The sequence below is a fragment of the Eupeodes corollae genome, chromosome 3 (genome assembly GCF_945859685.1).
Source record: "Eupeodes corollae chromosome 3, idEupCoro1.1, whole genome shotgun sequence".
NCBI classification, from domain to species: domain Eukaryota; kingdom Metazoa; phylum Arthropoda; class Insecta; order Diptera; family Syrphidae; genus Eupeodes; species Eupeodes corollae.
In genome coordinates, this window is record NC_079149.1 from 5,922,328 (window position 1) to 5,950,031 (window position 27,704).

A 27,704-nucleotide genomic window follows, 5' to 3' on the forward strand; every position below is an offset into this window, starting at 1 on the left:
TATTTCTCAAATTGTTCTAAGTTCTTGATAACAAATTAACCGATTTTTATTTAATAAGACTCATTTTGGGTGCCAATTAAGCCAGATATATATTTTGTGAATATTTAAAGACCATCTTACCAATATGAGTATCGTAATTAACTGGACTTTCCAATTCTAGCAAAGCCAAATCATTTTCAAATGTTGCTGCATCGTATTGCCGGTGGACAATAACACGCTTGACATTTTTCGTTACGGAACGTTTTGATTCCAAGTCTCCAGAAATATCATGTTCTCCCATTACTGCAACCAATGAAGCAAGGAATCTGGAAAAAATATACAACCGTAAAATTACAATTCCAAGGGACGACATTTTCTTTTTGATGCTGTCGCACTTACCCTGGTTGACAATGAGCTGCAGTCACGACGTACTTATTTGAGATAAGCACTCCACCGCATTTGTTTTTGGTGAAGAGACCCAACCAGGTGGATTCTCTGACAAGGACTTGCCATGGGAATTCACCGAAAGTAGCTCCTTTACCACCGACAATTCTTCCCGATTTTATGTGTGGTCGGACTCCGCATTCTATACAAAAAAACCTCCGTTAAAATTTGGCCTTTCAAAATTTTACTTAAGAATAACTTACGAAATTTCCTGCCTCCGCCACCACCTCCACCTGCAACGTTGGTCTCCTCACCGATGTTATCATCGACTTCGTTAGTTAGGACTTCGTCTTCATCTTCAACCAATTCATCTCGAATTGGTTGAGGTGTAGTTGGTGGGGCTGTCACCCTTCGGGTGGGTTTCTTTGTAACGGGTTTTTTCGTTGTTGGCTTACGAGTGGTTGCCACAGGTTTTCTTGTCGTCACTGCTGCTGGTTTCCTGGTGGTAGATGGCGCTGCCGTACTTATCCTGGTTGGAGGCTTCTTTGTTGAAACTCTTGTTGGTCCCGCAGCACTACTGGGCTTGGATGTGGGCTTTCGTGTTGGAGCCTTGCTGGCGGGACGCCGCGTAACTAGGGTTGTTGGGACAGCAGTGGTTTCAGAAAACCCCGCGATAGTGTTGTTGTTTTCATCGATCATATCGGCTAGGGCCTCAAAATTGTCTTGAAGTGATTCAACGATTTTATGTACAAGAGTGTTCATTTTGTCCTTGAGAATAGTGTCCTCCACGAATGCCGGGGTAGACAGTTCTAAATCGTTAGTCACAGAACTGGAAGTGGCGGACATGTTGAGATTTGGGTTCCTCACAGGCGGGAAGTTGACAAAGTCGTTCGGGGAAGTGTAGGTCTCCTCTTCTTCTTCGTTAATATTTCCGTACTTATCGCTGGGTAGTTCAAATGTCGGATAAGAGGGAGTAGGCCCGTAATAGCCTGGGAATGCCGGTCTGTCATCAGAGGGGATCTTATTTGAACCAGGTGTTGTTGGAGTGTGGAGACCTGAGTAGCCTGGGTCATCGAATTCGTTTGAGGTGACCTGAGGAATGCTGATGTATTCTTGAGTGCTGGAAGAGTATTCAGGTCGACGCGTAACAAGGGGGCTATAGATGTAAGAATTGCTCGGAACAGGGGTGGTGTTCGGACGATAGGGGGAAGAGCTAGCCGTTATGAGATTTACGACTGTAGGTTTTGGCGTTATGACGATTGTAGGTGAAGGAGTTTTTTGTGTAGCCGATGGGATCTTCACGAACAGAGGCTTGTTGTAATTCTGATTGATGGAACCGACTGGACCGTTCTGAATGATGATCTCATCTGTTGGACTGGACAAGTATATCGAGCTATAAACTGGTCCTTGAGTCGAACTTATGTACGAATCAACTTTATCGGCAAGTTGATTGTTTGATGTCGGTGAGCTCTGGACTAAGGATAGATCAATATCGGGTCTTGGAGTTGTTGGACCTGTGACATAGCTGGTTGAGAGTGGTTGCTTCTGGTTTGAAGGCTTTGTGGCGTCGTGATTCTTGTCCTGACTTGGGGGCAGTCCACTTTGGGAGGAATGGGTTTGAGTTGAGAGTTTGTTAGTTGTTGGTTTCTTGGGTGTTGTTGGACGTTTGGTAACGCGTTTTGTTGGACGCTTTGTGGAATGTACCGTGACTGGTCGGGACGTAGAGGAAATTGTTGTCTGAGAAAATGTTTCAACATCTGCGTAGGTAACTTTCTCTGGCTTGGGTCGCAGGACCGGAGTTTGAGAGGGCCTTGAAGGACCTTCAATTTTTTCAAAACTTGGTGCCTGTGAAAAGTAACCGGCTTGGGCTTGGATGTTTCCATTTTGATCAAAGGCTACAGCAACTGGGCGACCAGTAGATTGATAGTTGCTATTATCGAGAAAACCTGCTTGCGCACTACCGCTTTGTGGTGTCGGTCGTGGAAGGTATTGATCCTGGTCAATGTTTTGATTTTGATTTGTTGGTCGAGAATTAGCAAGGTAACCATTCTTGATCCTATCAGTAAGTTGAGCGATAAGCTGTGATTCAGGTGTGGGTGTAACCTCTTTTTCAGGTTGGGCGGGTGGATTCTGTTGTTGTTGGCCAGTGCTTTGTGTTGGTCTTACTTGACCGTATCCGTTTTGATTATCTTGAGAATCGTCATCATCGAACTGCTGTTGGGAAGGTCTCGAGGTGCTATGAGAGTTTTGTTCCTTGACATCGTACGCCTGAGTGACCACAAGTTTTTCCGTCGGTCTAGCTGTTGACGATGGTCGATGAGTGGTGGACTGGATCTCATACTTTGTGGTGAGGATTTGAGAAGTTGGTCGAACGTGGCTATGGGAAGGAGTTGGATGTGAAATGTAGCCCGTCTGAGAGATTTTCTCATAGTCCTGGACCGGTCTCTGCGAAGATGGTCCATTCTGGGAAATTTGTTCATAGTTCTGAGGTGGACTTCTCGAGGGCACCTGGGTTGAGGTTTGCTCGTAGCTTTGAGTTGATGACTGATATGATGTTGGTCGACTGTGCGTTACTTCTTGATAGTTTTGAATGTGAGCTTGCTGTTTAATTGGTTGGTCATTTGGAATTTGGGATGAAGGTCTTTGATGGGTTGACATACTTGACTGCGGCTGAAGCACGGATTGAGTTTGAGGTTTTTTGCTTAGATTGTTATCGCCATAGTAGCCTCCTTGGGATTGAACAATAACTTCTTGGGGTGGCTTACTGTGCTGGGCTTGAACTTTGTTCACATTTTGATTCATAGCTTCCTCTTGTGACAGCATGCTGGTTTCAAAATAAGCTGAAGTCTCATCATCCATCACGGGGTAGGCTTCACCTACGGCTGGCATTTTATTGAAGTCTGAAGTTGGCTGTTCTGGGCTGGTGTAACCATAATTCGGGTTAGCAGCATCTGCATGATGGGAATTATGATTGTTGCTGTCATAATCGTTAACTTCCTGGGAATTTGTATTATAAGAGTTTTGTGGCGGTCCTACAGGTGGCCTTGCTTCGATCTTGCTTGATGTTGTCTGTTTTTGAGGGGCCGCAGAAATCTCGACGAAGCTTGGATTTTCATCCGACATTTCTATGGAGTGGTACTTGTTATTGCTCTCATCGGAAGTGTCTGAAAAGCTCGATGTTGTTGGGTCAAGTTCTTCGTAATAGGATGTTTCAGAAGTGGAAGTTGAGACATGGTCACTCAGCACAACCCCTGAACCAGTTGTCACAGAAACAATAGGCCTTGCTGTTGTAACCTTCACATATGGTCCATGGGTAACCCCATAGCCTGAATTTTGGCCATATGAAGCCTGGTTGAAGGAGGGGCTTGTGTTGGCAACATTGTACGTTGGTCCGTGGTTTGTTCCATTCAACATAAGAATGATGGATTCAATTGAATCGATATTGGTCGATATTCCGGTCGAGGTAGTTCCAGCTCCCTGGGAAGGCTTCTTGGAGGCTTCAAGTGTTTGAATAAGAACATATTTGTCATTTGTTGGTTTCTTATTTTGACCACCTGTGGTTTGACCTGATATGGGACTGGGCTTTCTTCGTGGAGGAATGATTTCTGCATGGGCTGGTGGTGGGACGTACACCGACTGGGGTCCACCATACCCTGTTGAGAATTGCAAGTCACTATCGATAAGAACCGATTCTGCTCCCGGATGAGTTATATCGCTATGTGTGAATTCCCCCATATCCAGATCCAAAGAACCACTTGAATAGTTCTTCTTGTTGTGCACTGTTTCGCTCATTATCATCGGAACTTGGGTAGAATCTTCGTTGTCCATTGATTCAGTCGATATTTTTGTTGGCAATTCAGTTGTGAAGCTCACTCCATTATTTCCATTGCCATAAGGAGATTGACTTGACGACAATATGATATAATCATCACCATTCGAGACAGATGATGGTGACGAAACCATCACAGAACCCTTATTAACATAAAAGACTTTATTTCCTGATGTCGGCGATGAAGAAGAGCCTGAAGTCATATTGATCTTCTGAATTTTTTGACTAACCAATTCATCCATGTAGGAAGACTCTGTCGGCAAAGGATCATGCAGCTTGCTTGATGAACTTTGAATCTCCTGGAACTCGTCACTCTCGAACTTCTGATTGCCTCCATAAAGATCTGAATCATAACCCTCTGTCGAATGGGTTATCGCCGCAGACGATTGATAATTGGGATTTTGGGCATCTTGGATGAGAGTGTTTTGATAGGCGTTTGACAGTGGCACTTGACAACAAGCCCCAAAGAGGAATCCATCCATACAGGCTCCAACAACTTCACCATTGCGCTGAGCACATTCATGATTGAACATACATATCGTTGGCCCAGTGGAACGTGGATCCGAGGCTGAAAGTGTTTTTGTTCCTCTGCAGTGCTTTGGTGTTATCCGATAGCCGCCGAAGAGTTTACGACCCTCTGAAATGAAAGAAGTAACATACAATTATTAAGATGGTAAGGAAAAATAGAAATAACCTAGAAGTAAAATGATAAGTAGTCTAGCTATGTACGTAGTCTATACTTAGTCATTTCTATTGGGTCATATAAGTCTTCTAAAAATTGATATTCTTAAAGGTTTTCAAACGGAACTAAAGTATAACAAGTCTGGTTGTATGACTAATGCGTGATTCAAATTCTCAAATGCCCTAATGCACTTTCATTTCCCTCCTTATTGATATGCATGCCTCGTATCACATTCTTAACCTCTATTAGTAAAGTTCCCTGTTCCAACATCAACCTACCTTCAAAACTTTCCATTTCTCCCCAAATAGTCTGCACAGCAAAAAAAGGTGCAATTATTCTTCAAAAAATAACTTGTCCTCATTTATTTGACTAATATATTTTTGGAATTTGGCCAAAGGTCTTCAAAAGAAACCAAAAAGAACAACAAAAAAAAATGCTTTCACTTTATAATTAAGTCGGTATATGGTAAGTACTTAAAATATATGTACATAAATTCCATAGAGCTAAGTACCTACAGTTTTTCGGGTAATTAATGTAGATAAATTCGATATCGTTTACGACCAAATTACTTGGTTTTTTAATCGAAGAGAATATTATCTTTTTTTTTTTATTTCTGACAAGTTGATTATTTAAATCTTTTTCTACCATTCTACCAAAAAAATAAATAAAATATCTACAGACAATAAAAGAATTTGCATAATAACGTTGATGAAATTGAAAGTTATCTTGAAGAAAATAACAAAAACAAAATAAAGGTTCGCGATGGACGTCGATTCTGAATTTAAGAAGAAAAACAGAAGGAACGTGGTATAACTTTCACTTGCTCGAAGAACATAACGAAGCAAGGCAACCTATAACTAGAAGCGGAAACCTTACTCCCTCACGATGATGATGATGATGGGAATGGGACAAACACAGTGGGACAGCTGTAATGAAAGATTGGACTAAATTTATGGTATGTAGATATACATTGGTTTTAAAGTTTTTTATATTCGTTTAAATGGGAGGAGAAAACAGAGTTGGTTAAATCATTTCACATTCTTGATGTACGGCTTAAAAATGAATATCTAAACTTGAAAGTACGTCCGAAATTGAGTTCAAAGGTAGATTGATGGGGGCATTCCTGGAAGTCCGAGTTAGTATTACGACTGAATTGTTTGAAGGGCAAGGGGTATAGTTTTTTGTCCACTTAAATTAAAAATTAAGTCCGAGTAAATCTGCCCTGAATAGTGGCTTAAGATACACATTTAATAGAACTCGCATAGTGATGGTTAGTGCTTTGGACTGTCATGCAAGGGGTCTTGGGTTCGATCCCTGCCTGTGCCACCTAACTTTTTTCACGGGTACTGCCTCTTGCGAGGAATTGACAAATCCTCCAAAAGTAATTCTTGTCATGAAAAGCGATTTCTCGAATTAGCCGTTCGGATACGGCATATAAACTGTAGGTCCCTTCCATCTCTGACAACATTACTCGCACACAGGAATGGTTAAGAGTTGTAAGACCTTAGGCCCTGGTTCTTCATGGACTGTTGCCCCACCTAACTTAACTAACATTTAATAGAAAAATAACAGGTAAATATAGTTAATAAGTTTGAGTTTGAAATTTATTAGAACTTGCTTTAACTTGAAATTAAGTCTTAGTTTCAAGTCATTGTTCCCTCTGTTGGTATAGAGAAACAAAAAGTAAGACTATCCATGGCGCCGGAGGCAAAGATCTTGTTAAGGTTTGTTGGCTTAAATACAACAAAAAACCAAGACATAACACACAAATCTTTGAGATAGCAATCTTGAAGTACCTAGACTCTTGCTTGAGGTTAACCATTATTTTGTACACATTTGTTTTCATTTTCGTTCGGTGGGAATAGAAAGATTTATCATAGCATACATTTTGTTTAGTAAAATTTGAACAAAATTATAATTGTAATTTTTGTATTCTATGAAATAAAGAACTTACAACAAAATGAACATTATAATTATGTAAGTTTTGGGTTTAATAGTATCAGAGTTCTGTTAAGTTAGTATCAGTTTTTTTTAAATAAGAATTTCACCATAGAAAATACGCAATTAATGTGTTTTTTAATAATTCAAAAAATTTACTTTGGCATGCTTTTTCCTAAAAATCAAGACAAGTTGAACAAATTCACCAAATTGTTGTACAGTCGTGGTCATACAATTAATCCATCAATATATAGCAAAAGATTTCGTTGAAAATGAAGAATTTTAACACAATGAGAAATTAATTTATTAATGCAAAATATGCATTTAGTAACTAGAAGTTCAGATGATAACAACTTATTACAGTAATGATATGTTGTTTTAATCGATTTTGAAAGTGGACACGTAATTGAGCCATCTGCAATGAAGTACATTTATAAATAACTAACCCTTTTGAGGACAACTTTTTTACCTTCTATGCAGCTAGTATTTAGTTAAATATCCTTTCTGTTTTATTTATTACTTCCGCTCATCTTTTTTGCATTGTTCCTAGGAGCAATGAACACTAGGCAGGAGTTATTTTTGACCACTCTTCTTTAACAATGTTCCAATAAAGAGAAGCCTTATTCGTAGGTTTTCTAGCCGCAACTGCTTTTTTTATAATACGCCGCAGATTTTCTATTAGATCCTGGCTTTGAGCAGGCTATTCCAGGACTTGGATTGGATTTTATTCAAACCAGGATTTAACGACCCGAGAGCAATGCCTCGGGTCGTTGTTCTGTAAATTGTCAGCATAATCCCTATTTAAATGACTGTCCAAAATGTACATTATGTCTTCAGTCATACTTCCATGAATTTGCACCAGTGGACTAACTCCTGATGATGTAAAACATCCCCAAATCATCACGGAAACCCCTCCATGTTTTACAGTTTTGTTTGTATATTTCGGGTCTAATTCTTTCAATGGAGGACACCTCACATACTGTCTTCCGCCACTGCCAAAAACGTTGAACTTAGATTCGTCGCTCCACACGAATAAATTACAAAAATTTAGACTTTCATAAAGGTGTTCTTTAGCAAACCTCATACTTCGAGCAATATTTTTTTTTGACAGGTTGGGCTTACGTCTAGCGATTCGTCCATTAATTTTTTTCTTGTAGTCGCCTTTTTATGGTTCTTGCTGATGATTATGCATCATAGTTCTCCTCCATTTTGGCTCCTAATTGAACGGATGTTGAAAATGTATTCACTTTAGAAAGCCTAACTAATATTCTGTCCTCAGCCGGAGTCGTTTTTCGTGGCTCTTTTCAATGTAGGTTGTCAAAGGTTTGATGTTTTTAAAAAGTATCGAACTGCGTTCCTAACTTTACCTCTAGCAAAACCTAGTAATTTGCTTACTTTCATAACATTTTTGTACTTTTTGAAGCATTTGACAATAATTTTTCTATCACATGGAGTAGAGGTTTTATTTTTTCCCTTGACTGTTATCAATTAAATATTTGAATTTTTAATAAAACAGTTTTAATATATTTTGATAAAATATCTACATGGAATAACATAAAAGTACCTGTTTCAAATATAATGGCTTAATTGTGTGACCACCTGCACTGCGACTTAAGAGGAAATAAAACGCTTTTGCTTAAAAGAAAAACATCTTTTAACCTTAGGTAACATACGGTTTTCATATTGAGATAATGTTAGTTGTTAACCGTTAAAAAAACGGACAGAAAGTGATACAGGAAAGCTTTATTGAAGAGAATAGGGTACATTCCTTTTGTGGCTTAATTTTATGACCACGACTGTTGAAATTCGATTTGGAGCACCCAGTCTCACCATTTATTTATTTTTTTTTTGGATGAAAGATTGGATTCGGTTAAAATTTAACAACTTAACTTAACAACTTATTACTAAAAATGAGTCTGGGATGCGATCCACACTAATAACTTCCCGTATGTCGATTTATCTTGCTTAAAAGCTTATATCAATTTTTACCAAATTTGCGTACCACTTTTCATAGATTTTATTTTTTTATGAAAAAACGGACTGCTGGAAAGCCAATATTTTTAATTTTTAAAAGCTATTTGAGTCGAAAGTTAATTTTTACCAAGTTTTAGTAGTGTTTTTTTTTAGGTTTTTACCTTTCGTAAAAAAAATTGTCAATTCGATTTTTCTCAAAATTTTATCGAATGTTGAAAACGAAATTAGTTTAAAGCCAATGTCTCAAAGTTTTGAAAGATATTTATGTCGAAAAACATTTTTTTGTTAAATTTTTTTTAGGTTTTTAATTTTTGTAAAAAACTTTCAATTCGATTTTTCTTAAAATTTTTCCTAATGCTGAAAACAATATTTCTTATAAGTTAAAATTAGTTGGAAGGAATAATCTCAAATTTTTGAAGAGATATTTGAGTCGAAAATCCATTTTTACCAACTTTTGTTAAATTAGTTTTTAGGATTTAATTTTACTGAAAGATAAAAGGAGTTTGAAGCCTTAATTTAAAGCTTTTGAAATGATATGTGAATCGAAATTCAATGTTTACCAACTTTGGGTAATGTTTATTTCGACTCTAGGGATCTTACTTCGAAAAATGTCAAAATTTTCAATTCGACAAATCGGACCCATTACAATAAGTTCCTATGGGAAGTTAAAAATGTCTGTGCACTGAGGGTTCCTAGGAACCTTTATCTGAAATTATAAAGTGTGTACAAAATGTCGCAAACTGTCTGCTTAAAAATGTTGATAATAGTTGTTAACACCATTGGATCTATAGCAACAGAGTTAATAGCAGAAAACAGATTTCCGTGAAGTTTCAACTGGCCTTGAGTTTGACTTTTGCTGTAGACGATAAAGGGAGCTTGTCAAAAAATTCCCAACTTACTATTTCTTGTATCGAGATTAAGCAATTTTGTAGCCTTATTATAATTATATTTGTATGTAAAAGGGTGATTTTTTGAATGCTATAAGAAAGTTTTTCAAAACATTTCTTCCATATAATTTAGTTTTTGAAGATTATTTCATGCAAATGTTGAACTTGACTGCGCCTCGAATGGTACATCCACTTAGTCAAACTTTGGCATACTCTTTCCAACATTTTGGGAGGTATCTCACGAATAAATGCTTCAATGTTGTCTTCCAATGCGGCAATTGAAGAGGGCTGGTCTGTACGAGCTTTAACATATCCCCACAACCAATAGTCTAAAGGCGTTAAATCGCACGATCTAGGGAACCAATTGACAGGTCCCGAACGTTAAACAAAATGTTCACTGAACTCGCCTCTTAATAAGTCCATTGTTGCGCGTGCTGTTTGGCATGTGGCACCGTCTTGTTGAAACAACATGCCATGCAAGTCAAGCTCTTGCATTTTAGGCAGAAAAAAGTTGGATATCATCTCACTGTTGGGCTCTTCATTCACAGTTACGTTACGATTCGCATCATCTCTGAAGAGATGACCAAACTGTGACTTTTTCTGGATGCATTGGTAGCTCTGGCAATGCTTTTGGCTGACATTCACTCCAAAATCGACAATTCTGCTTATTTACGTAACATTTCAAACAATTTTTCGGTAAAAAAGTGGATATTCGGCGAAATTTCCAAGAGCCCATTCACCAAATATTTTACGTTACAGTAGGTCCTTTGGCTTCAATTCATGCACCAGATGTATTTTGAAAGGCATCACACTTAGATCCTTCCGCAAAATGTTCCACGTTGTTGAGTCACAGGGGCTCAACTGCTGCAAACGGCGACGAATCGATAATTGATGGACATCATTAACACTAGCCGATACAGCTACGATATTTTGTTCAGTTCGCACTCTACGTAAGAGTGTTGGTGGCTTAATATGCAACAATTTAAATTTGGCGCGAAAGTAAGTCACATTAGCCCGAATAGCCAGAATTAAACTGACCATAAAATGGAAAAAGAGCGTGATAAACTTTCTTAACAGAGCACGCATTTTGATAATAAAATGCAACAAGTTGTAAATGTTGTTTGTTTGTAAAACGATTCATGGTTAAATTATAGACCAAACTGAAGATGGTTGACAGTGAAACAAAACACGAAACGTGCGTCAGATGTTTAAACTAGTGTTGCAAAAAAGATGATAGCTAAAAAATCACATTTTAGTTATAAAATATTCAATCGGAGAAGCTGAAGCATTTAAAAGTGGTGGAACTCTTTAAAAGTAAATCTAAAATCTTCGACCAATGTTATATCTTGACCGTCCTTAAAAGGTGATTAAAATGTCATGGTTCACTTGTGCGAATACTCATTTTTGTATTTAAAAAATATAAAAGTTAAAGAACAAACATTTGGATAAAAACAAGAAAATGCTAAATGGATTTCAAAGAAAATGTAAAAATGGCCAATTTTAGACTAATTTTTTGATCCTTAAAATATTCACCACATCGATCTCTATCACGAATATCCCAGTTATTTGTTTTTTTTTGGGCTTTTAATCATGAAGAAATGATTGGTAAATAAGTCACCAACCGACGATAAAAAATTCATGATAAATGGGTGCATACCACGCCTCCTTATTGCACAATTTATTTGCTTACCGATCTTTTAAATTTCATTATTTTACAATACTTTGAAATGGTTATTAAATGGGACTTTTTATTCCATTGACCCTCGAGCAAATTTTCGATTCTTTCGATTCTTCCGATTTTTGAAGTGCTGTATATGAGAAAATAAAATTTCGAGTCTTTTTCTGAAATAAAGGGTTCCTCTAAAAAAGGAATAGTATGAGAACTTGGCCGGTAGATACCCTTAGCAGATTTTGGTTTGATGATTTTTCAGTTTCCTTAATAGAAAAAAAACCAGACTTCAAATTCAGTTGATCAAAATTGAAATTGTTCACCTTTTCAAAAGAAAAAATCTCAAATGCTTGAAAATGAAATTGTTTTATCTTCATACAGTAAAAATGACTCAATTATGTACAATGTCTTTGTCTTTAAATGCAACTTTTATTTAAAGCCATTATCAACCATCTTTTTCTTTGATCTTAAGAGGTCATCATCATCAATTTCAGTAATGGTAGCATAATATTATTAGAACCCATTATACAAAGTATAAAACAAAGTAACAATAACAAAATAGTCTCATGGAAATAACGATCATTAAAAAGACTTAAACGCAATCAATGTCAGTGAAATTTAATTTTAACATACCACGTACTATGCCTAGCTTAGTGCCCGTCGTACTGGCCACAGTAGACTAAGAGAAAACAATATTTTAAAACACAACACATCACATTCATTGAAAATTAAATTCCCCTAATTCTGCTCTTCTATGAGCCTATGAGTATATAATATCTTCTTTTCAAAACGGTATTTTAGTTGAAGATAGAATTATGTAGATACCCCTATAAAGTCTTAGACAGTAAAAATACATTCAACACTTTGGCTGTGGCGTCACATGCGACTTGATTCAAGTTTTCTGTGGCCTGCCCCAATGGCTTATAAAAGCAGTTTAAGAATAGTCGAAAAGTTAGAGTTGTATTTAAATCATTTTTAAAATATGAATTATTTACGAGGTCATTATGTCGCTTAAAACTACCCCATATTTACTGTTTCATGGCCCTGTTGTATGTTTAAAAAAATGTCCTTTTTATTTTGTATTGTGCAACAAAGGATTTTATATTTATATTTAAAAAATGTTGTGGGCTCAAGAAGCTCTTTATTTTCGATTGAATCTTTGTTAAAACAGCTGTTAAAAGTAATGAATAATGAGCTAATAAGTAATGAATAATGTGTTAATGAATAATGAGTTATTGAGTAATGAATAATGAGCTAAGGAGTATTAAAAACGTTCTTCCTCAATCTACAATGCTACTTCGTGGACTATATTTAGCTGGGGACAACTTTAACCAATCATTCAACAACTTAGCCATCTCCCTGTCTGTGTCACACTTTTCACTTGTTTTTGAAGCTACACATGGTGCAGCATGTGCTAGCTGACCTACTGACTCATTAAACAGTCTAAGAAAATACGCAAGTCGACGTTTGGACGTGTTTCAAAGAATGATAGAAGAATCAATTACAATATTGGAAACTAAGGAATACGACCAATATTAAGTGAGATCTTCATTACATATGTTTCAAAACCGCACAAGTATCTAATTCTATTTATATTCTCCGTCGAGGGTGTTCTGTCAAAGAAGAAGCAAACCATTTGAGCATACTAATCAATTCTGACATTTTGATTATCACTTTCTTGTGTGATGGTTCGGTTGGTCGCGACGAGACGCGACATCCTCGTAGTGTCACCGCCGCAATGGTCTTTTTTTCAAGCGAACGTGAAAGTTAGCCCTGTTTATTTTTTTTTTCTATATTTTGTGATTAATTTCTTTTTCACAACCAACAAGTTGTTGAATTCCAATGAAACTCACAGAACTAACAATCTCTCCATCATTTCTGAATCATGCGACAGAGCCAATTGGCGGAAATGGACTCGTATATAGAGGTAGCAGGTTGAACTATAGCGACAATTATTATCGCGTTTCCGTGGAATAAAAAAAAAAAAGTGAATGATGATATCTTCACAACCAAAAACGAGGCAAACTACCTACCTCACTGCGTGATCGAAAGTCCGTCTCACTTTCGAGACAAACCATCGATACGTGTAACCACGTACATTCATACGCATATATATACGAATATACCGGTAGATATGTAGAAGATGGACAAGATTTGAGACCTTTTTTTTCGCTTTCTTTTGGGACAAACTTTATTCCATTTCTTTTCTTTTGCATTTGTCCACCATCATTTTTGTATGATTGATAAGTGAGCTGATAGTGATTGATATACGCGATTTCTCTTCCACTGTCATTTATAAAGTAATGACGATGGCCGGCGGACGACGACGTTACACGCAACACGAAGCGGTAAAACATGTTCTTCGCAAATATTGACAGATATTTTAGATATTTACATAACGGTGCGGTGGTGTAGCGTAGCGAGCGAGGGTTCTCACGGCAGAAGACCCAAAGCACCTAATTGATTTTGGAACTTTTTATTTTTCTGAACGTCTCATGCGTTGGCCGTCGCTAATTAATAGATCAGTTACCATTTATCCCCTTTTATGAAATGAGGCTTCTAGGCCAACTTTAGGTGATACATATGTATGCTTGTTTTTGAAAACGAAAATTATGAACTTAATGATATAAAAACCCATAATAAATCAACTCACCATGGTTTGGTATGGTTTATTGTGTTATGGACATTTTGATTGTAACCCACATTTTTGTAAGGTTAAGGGCTTTATAAAGAGCATTTTTGTGATAGTTATTTTTCACGGAAGTAAAAACATGTGGAAACAGGTTTTCTTTTTTATAAGTTGGGTTGGAATTGGAAATTTTAACTTGTTTTCCGCATGTTTTAGTCTTGATGGGCTTGACACATATTTTCGCGTATAATACGTTGTTTGACAGGTAGATCGACAAAAAGTGAGTAAGAAGAAGGGGTGGGGGGAAAAAAAGAAGAGCAAGAGGTTGATGAACCATTGAGAGATGTATAGAACTTTCAATGTGAATAAAAAACAAGAAAAGAAGACAACAAAGTGGCCAATTTAAATGCATATTGATGCACGCTTAAATCACTGAATAAACGTTTAGTTGTAGATTTTTAGATGTATGTATGTAGTTCTAAATAGGGAAAAATAATGAGGTTTCTTATCGAATTTTTTATCGAAATATTTTACCTGCATGTGAAAAATTAATGACAACTTTAAGTTATTAATTTCTTTCCAGAACTTTTGCCACATTTAAAAATCAACTTAAGAAGTTATATAAAATGTTTGTTAATAGCAAATATTAAAGACAAACCTTTACTAGCAAAGATTTAAGAACGAAATTGAAAGAAATTATTTATTTTGTTTGTTTCAAAATTGATAATAAACAAAATACCAATATGAAAAAAAGGTTCGAACATCAACTCTTTTGTTTTTTCTTCTTATTTGCTTTCAAATGAAATTAATTTACAAAATTAACCTTAGAAGTATTTTTTTAGACTTGACTAATAGAACCCAAATCAGGATAAATAAAAACACGAAGAAAGGAAAGATTCGAGCATCAATTTTGTAGTTTTTTTGTCTTATTTGATTTTAAAAATTAAGTTAAATTAGAATTAGATGATATTACCATAAACTAAGTTTTTGGATCAATCTGAGTTTTATTGTTTTAGCTTTTGTTGTATTTTATTCATTTAAATAAAATGTTGTCATTTAAAACACATGTGTGGATAAATTTAACAACTAATTTTCTATAAAAACAGGTGAATGATCTTATAAGATAGTTCGTATCTTTTAAGAAACGTTGCCTTTTTCTACCACACAAATGTATTTGAATATATTCTTCAGCAACTACAGGGCATGATGGTTATTACTTTAGACTGTCAGACCCACATGACTTGGAGGTTAGGACACTGAAGTCGTCAATAAAAAATTTCAATCTGTTGATTAAGGAGAACTACAGGTTATCAATTAACAAGTACTGGGACCGTAAGATCCGGTCAGTTAATTCCAATGACCCTAGTATGCCCCTAAAATCAACAAGATATTCAGGAAAAAGAACGACAGTGACCTTTCGAGTCTGAAACTACAAAGAACTGAAGAGATCAGCGACGTACTCATGACAGCGCAAATAGATCCAGAAGAAGCCATCTTTGACGATGACTTTTACATAATTGAAGATCCGAAGGAAAAAGTGGAGGCGGTGGGAGCTGCCTTACAACAAGTGTACAAGGTAAATGTTAGCACTCGCGCCAACCACGATGTGGAAAACAGAGCCCTACTTAATCACTTTTACCTTGGAAATGATATAACACATGGGCGATCTGAGAACCGCGGTTTCATGTAGTTCAATGACGATTCCTTGGCAAATGCCATAATCGCCGAGCAAACGGGACCAAATCCCTTGTTAGTGACGAAGGCTGAGCTTCAACTCATCTTCAATTCAATAGAAAATAAAAAGTCAACAGGTGTCGATGGTATATCCAACGTTGTACTAAGACATTTACCGATGGAGGCAATGTAATTTCTACCACAACATTCTCAATTAAAAATGGTCTTCAACAGGGAGCGGTGAATTCGCCGATTCTCTTCAGCATTTACACCAGCGATCTGATAGGTAGTCTTACAAAGGCAATTGCGTACGCCGACGATCTAATTGCGTACAGAACGGCCCGAAAGTTTGAGGTTATTAGAATCCTCTTGCAGCGTGATTTCGACAAGATTCAGCGATATTGCGACGACTGGAAACTTAAAATAAAATTCCAGAAGTCAGAGACAATTCTGTTCCGGACTCAGTTGGCTAGGGCCACAAGGGATACGTGCAAGAATTGGCGCAAGATGGTTATCGTTGATCTTCACGGGCAGCCATTAGCGAGCAAAAGTGTAGTGAAGTAAATCGGTATCTGGTTAGATCAGTATTTATATGTCGACAGACATATAAATGCCGCTCTGACCAGGGCCAGAGGAGCCTTCGCTCTGACGAAACGGCTGTTTTTTAGCAGTCGGCTTGACCCCAGAGTGAAGGTAATTTGCTACATGGCCCTCATACGGCCGATGATCGTTTATGGTTGTTCTGTGTGGTTCAACGTTGCCCTTTCCCAGATGGAGAAGTTTCGGGTGTTCGAGCGGCAGTGTTTACGACGCTGTACGGGCTTATTTCGAACAGCCGAGTCTTCTTATGTGCATTACTATTCTAACGAGGTCCTATACAACGGGGCTCGAATCAACAGAATTGACAATTTCGTGATAAAATTCGTTCGAGGTCACATTGCAAGAACTATGTTTTCGACCAACAATTTAATTTTCGTGGCGTTCTATCTGAACGACGAGTATTTTGAGAGTGCATGCTTGAGCGGCTTCATTTCACCGGAGGCATTCCTTTTTTTAGATGCGGTCTAATACGGGATAGATTGGCAGTTCCGCTAATCTACCACGTCAGACGACGAACCGTGGATAGACGCCTCCTGCACAATCCGGACGTCATATCACAAGGCGGAGCAGAGCTTCTTCGGTTCCTCTCTCCGAAAGGGACCGACCTGATAGGGTGAAACAGGAGAACCAGTTTTGGTGCCTTCAATCGGCACTTGATAGTGGGTAATCGGGATTGGATTTTAAGATTTGACAAGCTTACATACTTGTTTTATAGTTTTAGGGTTTACTTTTAAGTAGAATAGGCATGGTGGCATAAAAAAAATAATTACAAAAAAAAAATCAAAAAAAAATATGGAATAAGGAAAATAAAAAATGAAAAACAAAAAATGTTAGATAGTTAGATTTTCTTATGTGGTTGTTCTTGTTTTAAGTTCATACTTGGAATAGGCAGTTTAAGCTAGCTTTAACTTTTATTTAAGGACCTAATTTTAAGTAGTTTTTAAGTAAAAATGAAAAAGTTAAATTGATCTTAGGTCCAAAAGGCATTTGTATTAAGTGTTATAGATTAACTTAGAGTGTCCGTATGGGACCAGTAAGTTAGTTGTGAGTTATGGTTAATTAGGCTTGGTTCATGAATTTTTGTTTAGCTTTAAGATAGGTTTAAGATTGAAGATATAAAAATGAATTTTAAAAAAAAATTAAAAAAAGAAAAGTGCGTTGGATTGTCATGTCAGAGGTATTGATTTCAGAACCTGCCTTTGCCTTCGAAATTTTTTTTCGTGCACTGCCTCTTGTCGGAATTGACAAATCCTCCGAGAAAAGTGCTTTCTCAAATAAGCCGTTCGGTTTCGGTTTAAAAACTGTAGGTCCCCTCCATCCCTGACAAAAGTACCAGCACACAGGAATAGTTGAGAGTTGTAATTCACAAGGCTTTAGTTCTCGACGGGCTGTTGCGCCACCTTATTAATTATTAACTACCAACTCTATTACAAATAAAAATGTGCGTTAAATTTAAGTTTTTAACTATTTCATTATAAAATTTTTATATTAAGAAAAATACTTCTTTATGAATGAATTCTAAAGTCTTTTTTATTATCTATTTACTTTCAATTGAGTGAAATTTTATTCTCAAGTTAAAACTTACTTAAAAACAGGTGAAAACGAAAAGATTGAAAGTTTGTTTAAAACTAATTTAAAAAAGAACGCATACGCCTAGGTGCACCTTTTGAAAATTTATAATCGTTTTTTTATAAAGTGCGTACAAATATCATTAAAGATGCGTAGAAATATCATAAAAAAAAAGAAAACAATTTCAATCACATATTGTTTGCATTCCTTTCTTATGTCAAAATGAAAAATAGTTGATAAAATTGTTCGTATTAATCATCTGAGAATTTGTGCAGATATCGGTATTAATTTACTTTTCTCATTAATTTTTACAGACTATCTAAAAAAAGCTTTGTCTGCTGATTTTGTGTCTTTGATTAAGTGATAATAACCACACAAACAATCTATTAATCAGCATTTGATTCAAATAAAATTAGCAACAGGTGCAACACAGTGCGGTGCGCTCATCGGACAATCATTAATTTATATTCTTCTACGCTACATCACGCTCTATCAGCCGGTGTGGATCTCTTTATATAAAACGGCATGGGACATCAAAAGGAAAGTGTGTCACATTCCCCAGTGCATGTGTTTGTCGTTCTGTCGTCGTCGTCGTCACCGTTCGATCGTCAGTCGTCGCGTCACAATAACCAGTCACCACCAATTCGTATCTGATTCAAAGATGTACAACAAGTGTTTGTCTTTATGTCGTTTACACTTGTTGTTTAATTCTACATTAAATTTCTAACTTAAAATTTGTATAGGCAACTTATGGTTTGCTTTACCGTCTTTTATCATGATGGTAATTTTTTGATTTGCATTTCTTTCGCGCACACAAAAGTAGAATTTTTAAAATTCACATAATACTCTAATAGTGATGCTTCAAAATTGTTTGGATTTTGTAGCCGGTTTAGAAGAATACCAGATGCAGATGGTAATATAAGTTATCTTTGATAATCTCAAAAATATTGAAAGAGGAGAAAAGCCACATTCAATTGATTTGGTCAAAAGAATTCCCATTTGGTGTGTGATGTTTAATGAATTACCATTGTTAAAGTTTAGTCTTTTAAAATTAAAGATTTAATATTAAAAGTTATTTATTGTAAGTTCCATTGATAGTCGCTGATAAATTAATAAAGATTTGAAATGATTGAGATGAAGTCAAAGTTTTAAGAGACTTAGAAGATTTTGAAACTGAGTAGAATTTTGCTATTAAGAAGCTTCAGATAGATAAGAATGTCATCACTTCTGCACGCATGCTTTTTAAAAGAAGTATTTATTGGATATAAAAAGTAAGTTAACATTTTACAAAAAGCTCTTTCTGCTTTCTAGAAAATTGTGCCCAAATTTCTTAGCGTGGTTTCGAATTTAAGAATTTGAAATTTAATCAGAAATTTACAAAAAGTTTACAAAAAGATAATATTTAATAATATCAAGCGAGAAAAAGAATTTGTGGAGACATTTTAAAGACTAGGAAACTTCCTACTCTTTTTTAATAATTTCAAAAGCAAATTGTTTTAATACTTAAAAGTTCTTGAAGTCGTATCGAAAAGCTGTAAATATTTTTTTTTATAATTTTGTTCAAAACGGAATTAGTTGGTACTTCAAGAAATGGTTAAGGCAATATGATTTTGTTCAGTATTTTTTAAATTGTTTCAGTTCCGTTTTTGATACAAGCAATAGATCGTAAGCTTTTATGCATGAACTTATAATTAATCCTTAGGTAAATTTAATTTACAGAAAATAGGCTGGGATGCGACCCACACTGATAACTTCCCATTCCGTCTGTCGATTTGTCTTCCTTAAAAGGTTTGTAGGTTTTCGTGTGTTGTTAAGAAAGTTGTCAGTTATATTTTTCTACAAAATTTAAAAATTACCAACAATATTTTGCATTTGATGAAATATTTTGATTTCAAAATCTATTTTTGAAACGAGATTTTTAGTCGAAAACCATTTTTTTACCAAGTTTAGTAGCATTTCTTAAAAGCTTTTCTTTTTATATAAACAATTACAAATTTTAACCAATTTAAGTAGCATTTATTAAATTTTAACATATTAGATGAATGTTATTAATTTGAGAGATATCAAGAACTGAACATCAATTTTTACCAAATTTGCGTACTATTTCTTGTAGATTTTATTTTTTTATGAAAAAAACGGACTGTTGGATTTTTATAAAAAAACTACTGAATATCGAAAACATTATTTTTTATCAAATACAAAAGTTTAAAGACAATATTTTCAATTTTTAAAAAGACATTTGAGTCGAAAATCAATTTTTACCAACTTTAATAAATTTGTTTGTTTAGATTTTTATTTTCTATAAGAAAACTGTCAATTCCTTTTTTCTCAAAATTTTACAGAACGTTAAAAACAATATTTACTATAAGGTAAAATTAGTTGGAAGCTATAATCTCACATTTTTAAAAAGATTTTTGAGACGAAAATCAATTTTTACCAACTTTTGTTAAAGTTTTCTTATAAGTTTTTATTTTTTTGTTAAAAAACTGTCAATTCGATTTTTCTCAAAATCTTACTGAATGTTGATAACAATATTTTTAAAAGACAGAAGTAGTTTAAAGCCAATATCTTAAAGTTTTGAAAAGATATTTAAGTCGAAAATCAATTTTTACCAACCTTAATAAATTTGTTTGTTTAGGTTTTTATTTTTTGTAAGACAACTGTCAATTTTTTTTTTTTCAAAATTTTACAAAACGTTGAAAACAATATTTACTATAAGTTAAAATTAGTTGGAAGCCATAATCTCAAATTTTTGAACAAAATTTTGAGTCGAAAATCAATTTTTACCAACTTTTGTTAAAATTTTCTTATAAGTTTTTATTTTTTTGTTAAAAAACTGTCAATTCGATTTTTCTCAAAATCTTACTGAATGTTGACAATAACATTTTTTAAAAGATAAAAATAATTTAAAGCCAATATCTCAAGGTTTTGAAAAAATATTTTAGTCGAAAATAAATTTTTGCCAACTTTTGTTAAATTTTCTTTTAAGTTTTTTTTTTTGTAAAAATAACTGTCAATTCGATTTTTTTAAAAATTTTACTGAATATTGACAACAATATTTTTTAAAAGATAAAAGTAGTTTAAAGCCAATATCTTAAGGTTTTGAAAAGATATTATAGTCCAAAATCAATTTTTTACCAACTTTTAGTAATGTTTTTTTATGTTTTTATTTTTTATAAAAAAAAACTGTCAGTTCAATTTTTCCCAAAGTCTTACCAGATGTCAAATACGTTATTCTTCGTTGAATACAGTTAGTTTAGAGCAGTGTTTTTCAACCTTTTACATGAAACGGACTCTTTAGCCCGGAGACATAATTCGCGTACCGTCCAACTTCGATAGCTCGAGGTTTGATTACTCGAATTTTGTTTGATTAAAATAATGTGGCAACAGTCTTAAGAGCTTTTCTTTCATACTTTTTAAGTTTTTCATCTTGAACTTTATTGCTTGTATATCTTGAATAAAAGTATTCAAGGGCGGGATGAAAATGTCATCACTGCTAAAGACAAAATCCATGACTTTACAAGCAAAATTGAATTTTAGTCATCGTCTCTTAATCAAAACCACTTAGATTCATTTTTCTCGAAACAATCTTAATCTTTTGTTGAAGAAGTCAGATGTGAGATAAATATCAAGGAATTTATTCCTGGCATGAAAATGGTGTTAAAAAAGTTGAAGGAAGAAATATGTCATTACTTTTCAATGGAAGAGATATCGAAGAATATTGGGCTAAGGTGGATCTTTAATCCGTTTTTAAATGCAGCTGTAAATGAGTCAAAAATTGGCAATCAAGCTCAAGGAAAGTCTGCTGGATCTATCTGCCGATGGAATGCTGCAATCCAATTTGAATACCTTTTGGTTAAAAAGGAAATTAGAATATCCTGGTTTAACATTAGAGGCTTTGAAGTGTTTGATTCCATTTGCCACCTCATACCTGCTCGAGTTGACATTTGCACCAATGGCTTAAATAAGGAATAAAAGGAAATTAGGAATTAGGAAATAAATCGCTTAAATTTGGAAAACGATTTAATTCTTAATGTAGCAAAAACGGATCCACGTTGCTAGAAATTGATTTCTGAAAAACAGCGCAACCTGCGTATTAAGAATCACTTTTTGTTAATTTGATACAAATTTTTAAGATGGATTATACCGCATATGTTATTTTTTATTTTTTGTTTATTTGACACAAATTATTATTTCCTTTAATTAACTGCAGTATTTTCTCAACCTTTTTGAACTCCTCGGAAGAATCTTCGCGACCCCTCTAAAAAGTTGGGTCGAGACCCACACGTTGAAAAACACTGTTTTAGAGATAAAATAATTTTTTCTTAATATGAATATTTGACGTGAAAATTATTTTTGTTCAGTTTTTTTGGTTTATAAAAAAACGTTAATTGGATTTTTTCCTAGAATGTATATAATATAAAATTTAATTCAAGCCACTAGCATTATTGGTTCGTGAGATATTTTGAGTTAACCAAAACTTTCACATTTTTTAAAAAATTGCCCACGCAATTTTCTTGAGGGCCCTTTCTGCATCTTTCTGCATTATTATCTGTTTAACAACATTTATTTGAAGTCGATATCTCTTATGGTTCTTGAGCTTTGGACGACAAAAAAAAAAAACGCGAACGTACGGACGTACGAAGATACGTACACATGCACGCACAGACATCTTTCTAAAATCTTTTATTTCGACGGTATAGACCTTGAAACGTCGAGAAATGTCAAAACTTTCAATTTGACAAATCTGACCCATTACAAAACTTCCTATGGGAAGTTAAAAAGCCTGATTATACCACCTCCGTGAAAACTATTTGTTATCTTTTAAACATTATACTAAATCTTTATCATTTTTAAATAAATATTTGATACAATGTGAACAAAATTCATAAATCTTAATTTTCCAATCGTCTCTCTGCGTGCGATTTTATACATTTTCTATTTCTTCAATTCTTACATACTTAAATATTCTTTCACAGTTTTATCACGGTATTTCATCGTCGTCGTCGTCTTCAAGTTGTGACTCTTGTGAAGAAGAACTTTCACTGGTTGTACAACTTTTTCCTTTTTTCGATTGGGAATTCTTGAAAGATTTCTGATTGTTTGTCTGAAGTGAAGTACGACAAGACGACGTCGATCAATTCGACAACGACGACGGAGACGACAACGACAACGGATTGCGACGTGTGGTGGTTGCGGTTGTGGGCTAAGTGAATAATGCATGACAATTTTTGTGACGGTTAACGAAGAGCAAATAGTTATAACAACTTAAATACATATTATATAGAAAATATCAATAGATAGTCGGTATCGTCGATGGATCGCGGTACACCTGCTTCTTTGATTTGGAACGCAGCTCAGGTGGTGATAATAAATTGTTTTTTAGTTTAAATTCATTCTAATAAAAACAACTGTAAGTTATAATTGATATGCCATCTTTTGTTATTTAGTAAGTGGAGATTGTTGTATTTTAAATTACAATAAACTTGGTATTCTAAAGGTACATGGCTTTTCTAAAGTTTAAATTGAAAGCGTTCTTTTAGAGCCCATAGAACGAAGAACATTTTATTTTTCACTTAACCTACACCAATTGGAATGTTAAATATTTTGTATTATTTTAATATTTGTTTTCTTCATGGTGAGAAAGAATTTATATTGGAATTAATTTATTTCATTTCTTTTTTTTTATGCAAAGAATATTCTTAATTAATAGAAATGGAATCTATGGAAGTTAGACTAACTGAATTTAAATGTATGTAAATAAGTTGAAGAACTGATTTAACTTTTGGTAAGAGGCATTTAAGAAATGCAAATAGGTGAATTTAGAATATATATGGTGTCAAATATACCCACAAAATGATAGTGTTTTATTTCTTGAAAAAGAGGCTATAAACACTGATAATTTCCCATTGGTGAACTTTAAAATTTACATATGATGTTCTTTGTAGGCCAAATTATTATTTTAAAAAGAGGCTGCAATGCGACCCACACTGATAACTTCCCATAATGTTTCGTGTTGGGTTTAAAAATTGCCAGTTGAATTATTCTTAAAAAATTTAAAATTACCAGCAATATTTTTTATGAAAGAAAAATAGTTTAGTTTGGAAATCTAGTTTTGTTAAATACATTTTTAGTCAAAAACAAATTTTTACCAAATGATTTCGACTCAAAAATCTTTTCCAAAATTTGAGATTATGACTTCCAACTAATTTAAACTTATAGTTAATATTGTTTTCAACGTTCTGTGAAATTTTGAGAGAAAAGGAATTAACAGTTTTCATACAAAAAAAAAACCTAAACAAACAAATTTATTAAAGTTGGTAAAAATTTAATTTCGACTCAAATATCTTTTCAAAAACTTGACAAAATTTTGGGTTAACAAATTTTAGCTTATAAGAAATATTGTTTTGAGCATTTTTTTTTAAATCCAACAGTCAGTTTTTTCATAAAAACGTAAAATCTACAAAAAAATTGTACGCAACTTTGGTAAAAATTGATGTTCGGTCCTTGATATCTCTGAAATTCATTTCGTCACCAGTTTGTAAACATTTAAGAAATGCTATTAAAATTGGCAAACATTTTTTTTGACTAAAATTCTATTTTCAAAACTAGATTTTCAAACTAAACGATTTTCTATATGATATATATTGTTGGTAATTTTGAAATTTGTAAGAATAATTCAACTAACAACTTTCTTAACCCAACACGAAAACCTACAAACTTTTAAACAAGACAAATCGAAAGACGGGATGGAAAGTTATCATTGTGGGTCGTATTCGCTGACAAACATTTATTTTCAGTTTTTTCAAGTTAGTAACATAACTTCTAAAGTTTTTGAGAAAGTCAATAGGTAGTTTTTTTTTACAAAACATAAAAACCTAAAACAATATTACTAAAAATTATTAAAAACTAATTTTCGAGTTCAATATCTTGAAAACAAAACGCCTATTTCACCAAACTCTTTTCGCTTTCTAACTTTGCAAACAAAATATCCTGCAAAGTCAAAAAAAGATAAAGTGTGAATAGACTTTTCACTTTTCATTTGTTCAGGCTTTGCCAAGTAAATCTTAAAGTGTGTCTATTAAGATCATATACGGTGAATAATTCCAAATGAGTTAAAAAAGTTAGCCGTCTTGGAGGTTCATTAATGATAATATTTGCGACTCTATGAACTACTTTGCAGACGGTTCCACGCATAGATACAACAATATTGGACTCAATTCCCAGTAGATACAATGTTGGCAAAAGTTGCTGTAAGGGACTAAAACACTGTTAAATTAAAGTTCATTTTCAGTTTTATTAACAAAAATTTTAAGGTACTTTTCGCTTATCGAAAACTTTACTTTTTGTCGAAAAATCATTTCCGATGCCAAAGTTAATTCTTTGTTCACTATTTTAAACTTCAATTGAATGCTACGATATCGATGGATTAAAAAACCTCTACAAAATCATTCCTTTTTGAAATTTAGATTAATCAACGCGGTAAATCTAAAATTCATAATTCATTTTCTTTTGTAAATTCTTTAAAATTAAAAAAAATAAAAAAAAATATTAACATCTATATTTTTAAAACAGTGTATATATTTTTGTACCCATCTTTTATAATTTTTTCGACATAAGCTCGTATTTTCAAATACAAATTCCTCTTTGTATATTATTTGAAAATGTTTTCAGACTTCTTAATATAATTTTCAAAGTTTATTGTTTAGTGAACCAAAAAAAACAAATATTTTTTTACACAATAACCAAACTTTTCACTTTTCAGATAAGACTTAGCCCCTTTGCTAATTTGAGTTTGGTGAAATATATTTTGCAAAGAGGAAAAACAATTCGATAATTTCCACATTGCAAATTTGGTTTTGGTGAAATTGAATTTGCAAAGTAAAAGTGCAAGGTTGAAAAGTGTTTTTGGAAACAGGGCCAAAGACAAATATGGACTATAAAGTTTTTCATCTATACAAACTATTATTATTAAAAATGTTGTACAATTTTAAGAAACAAATTACAGATTTGTTTATGAAAAGAATTTCGCACGAATTTGTTTTTGAACCCAAAAGTCTGTTTAAAAATATAACCAATACAACAAGATTAAAACATTTACTTGCAAAATAAGTTTACGTTCAAACATTTCTTTTTTAAATTAATTTCCTATATATAAATTTTCAATTTTCGTTTTAAAAAATTAAAAACAAATTAAAAAAGAGGCTTGGATGTGACCCACACTGATAACTTCCCATCCCGTCTTTCGATTTGGCTTGCTTAAAAGTTTGTTCAATTTCCAGTTTTGTTAAAAAAATTATAGTTTATATATACGAGATTTTTTGTCGAAAACCAATTGTTGAAATGGCGCATGTTTATATTTTAACTATCAATTATTGTGAATTTAAACTGAACTTAAACTGTTGTGAGCTAAAATTAAAGTAAAATTTGCCCTTTTGAATTTGATATAAAAGCGCGTGGACTGAATCCACAAATTGAATTGAATATTTTAAAACTTTTTGTTATAAAAATTTATAAATATCATTGCCTTTTTCATAAATTAAATCTTGTTAAATCTAAGATCTCTGAATACTTATAGGACTTATTTATTATTTATATATTGTTATCAGCAAATGAAACTTGTGAATGTTTCTTAGGAAATTTTAGCGCTAGTAAATTTGCTTAAAATTCAGGAACTTATTCTTTATTTGGTTTGGATTTAACACCAATTTTAGTAGAATTTTTTAAAAGTATTTATTTCTTATATAAACAAATGCAAATTGGATGAAGGAGAAATTGTTTGAAGTCAATATCTTCTATTATTCATGAGATATCGAGAATCGAACATCAATTTGAACCAAATTTGCGTACAATTTTTAGTAGATTTTATTTTTTTATGAAAAAACGTTCTGTTGTGTTCTTATAAACAATTTGCTGAATGTCAAAAACAATATTTTCTGTGAGAAAAAATTAGTTAGAAGCCAATAATGATGACAACAATATTTTTAACTTCCCATAGGAAGTTATTGTAATGGGTCCGATTTGTCAAATTGAAAATTTTGACAATTCTCGACGTTTCAAGGTCCCTAGAGTCGAAATAAAAGATTTTTAGAAAGATATCTGTGCGTGCGTGTGTACGTACGCTCGTACGTTCACCACCTTTTTTTCGTCTTCCATAGCTCAAGAACCAGAAGAGATATCGATTTCAAATAAATTTTGTTATACAGATAATAAGGCAGAAAGATGCAGAAAGGGTTCTCAAGAAAATTGCGTGGGTGGTTTTCTTACCATAGCAGTTTGAAAAAAGGTGAAAATTATCTATTATCTGTTTTTTTAATTAGTATTCCATTTTCATTTACCAAATGTTCTAAAATTGTTTAAATTTTTAAGATAATAATTGCAGATAGTGTGAATGTTTTGCGGACAGAACTCAAATAAAATTGTATGTTTACATCTAACTCTTTTAATTTGCTACATTAAAAAATAATTATAAAATTTCCTTCTCAAAATTTAAATTCAGATCAAAATCGTGGATAGTAATTCATTTCTAGGCTAAAAATGTTTTTCTTTTTCATTTCACTTCAAAACATGTGACATTTTCTTCTTACTTAAAATTACCAATAAATTATTATTAATTTGTAAATCATAGATCAAACATAAACGCTTTTGACCTGAATTCTTAAGTTCATTTAAAATCAGCATCAATTAACACATAAAACTCATTAAATATACGAGTATATACTCAAACTGATTAAACCGATGCGTTCGAGTGTGCAAGCGTTTGTCCGTCTTCATGAAGTTACTTTTGCTATACGTACAAGAGTATACCTCCAATCATTCAACAGAAAAGAAAAATTATACTGTGCTCCATAATTTGGTGGAAAACGAAGAAGAAAAGTGAGGTGGTGAAG

The 27,704-nt window shown here is 33.6% G+C and overlaps 1 protein-coding gene across 1 annotated transcript in view; it reads right to left on the bottom strand.

The window, feature by feature from the left end:
• The window catches only part of LOC129952658 (serine protease filzig), a 37,463-nt gene that overhangs the window by 1,038 nt on the left and 8,721 nt on the right, over positions 1–27,704 (bottom strand). Inside the window, exons 2-4 of the mRNA XM_056065402.1 lie at positions 627–4,829; positions 379–565; positions 121–305 (exon numbers count right to left, since the gene is read on the bottom strand). Of these exons, the coding sequence (XP_055921377.1) occupies positions 121–305; positions 379–565; positions 627–4,829 (4,575 nt within the window). The remainder of the gene's footprint in view (positions 1–120; positions 306–378; positions 566–626; positions 4,830–27,704) is intronic.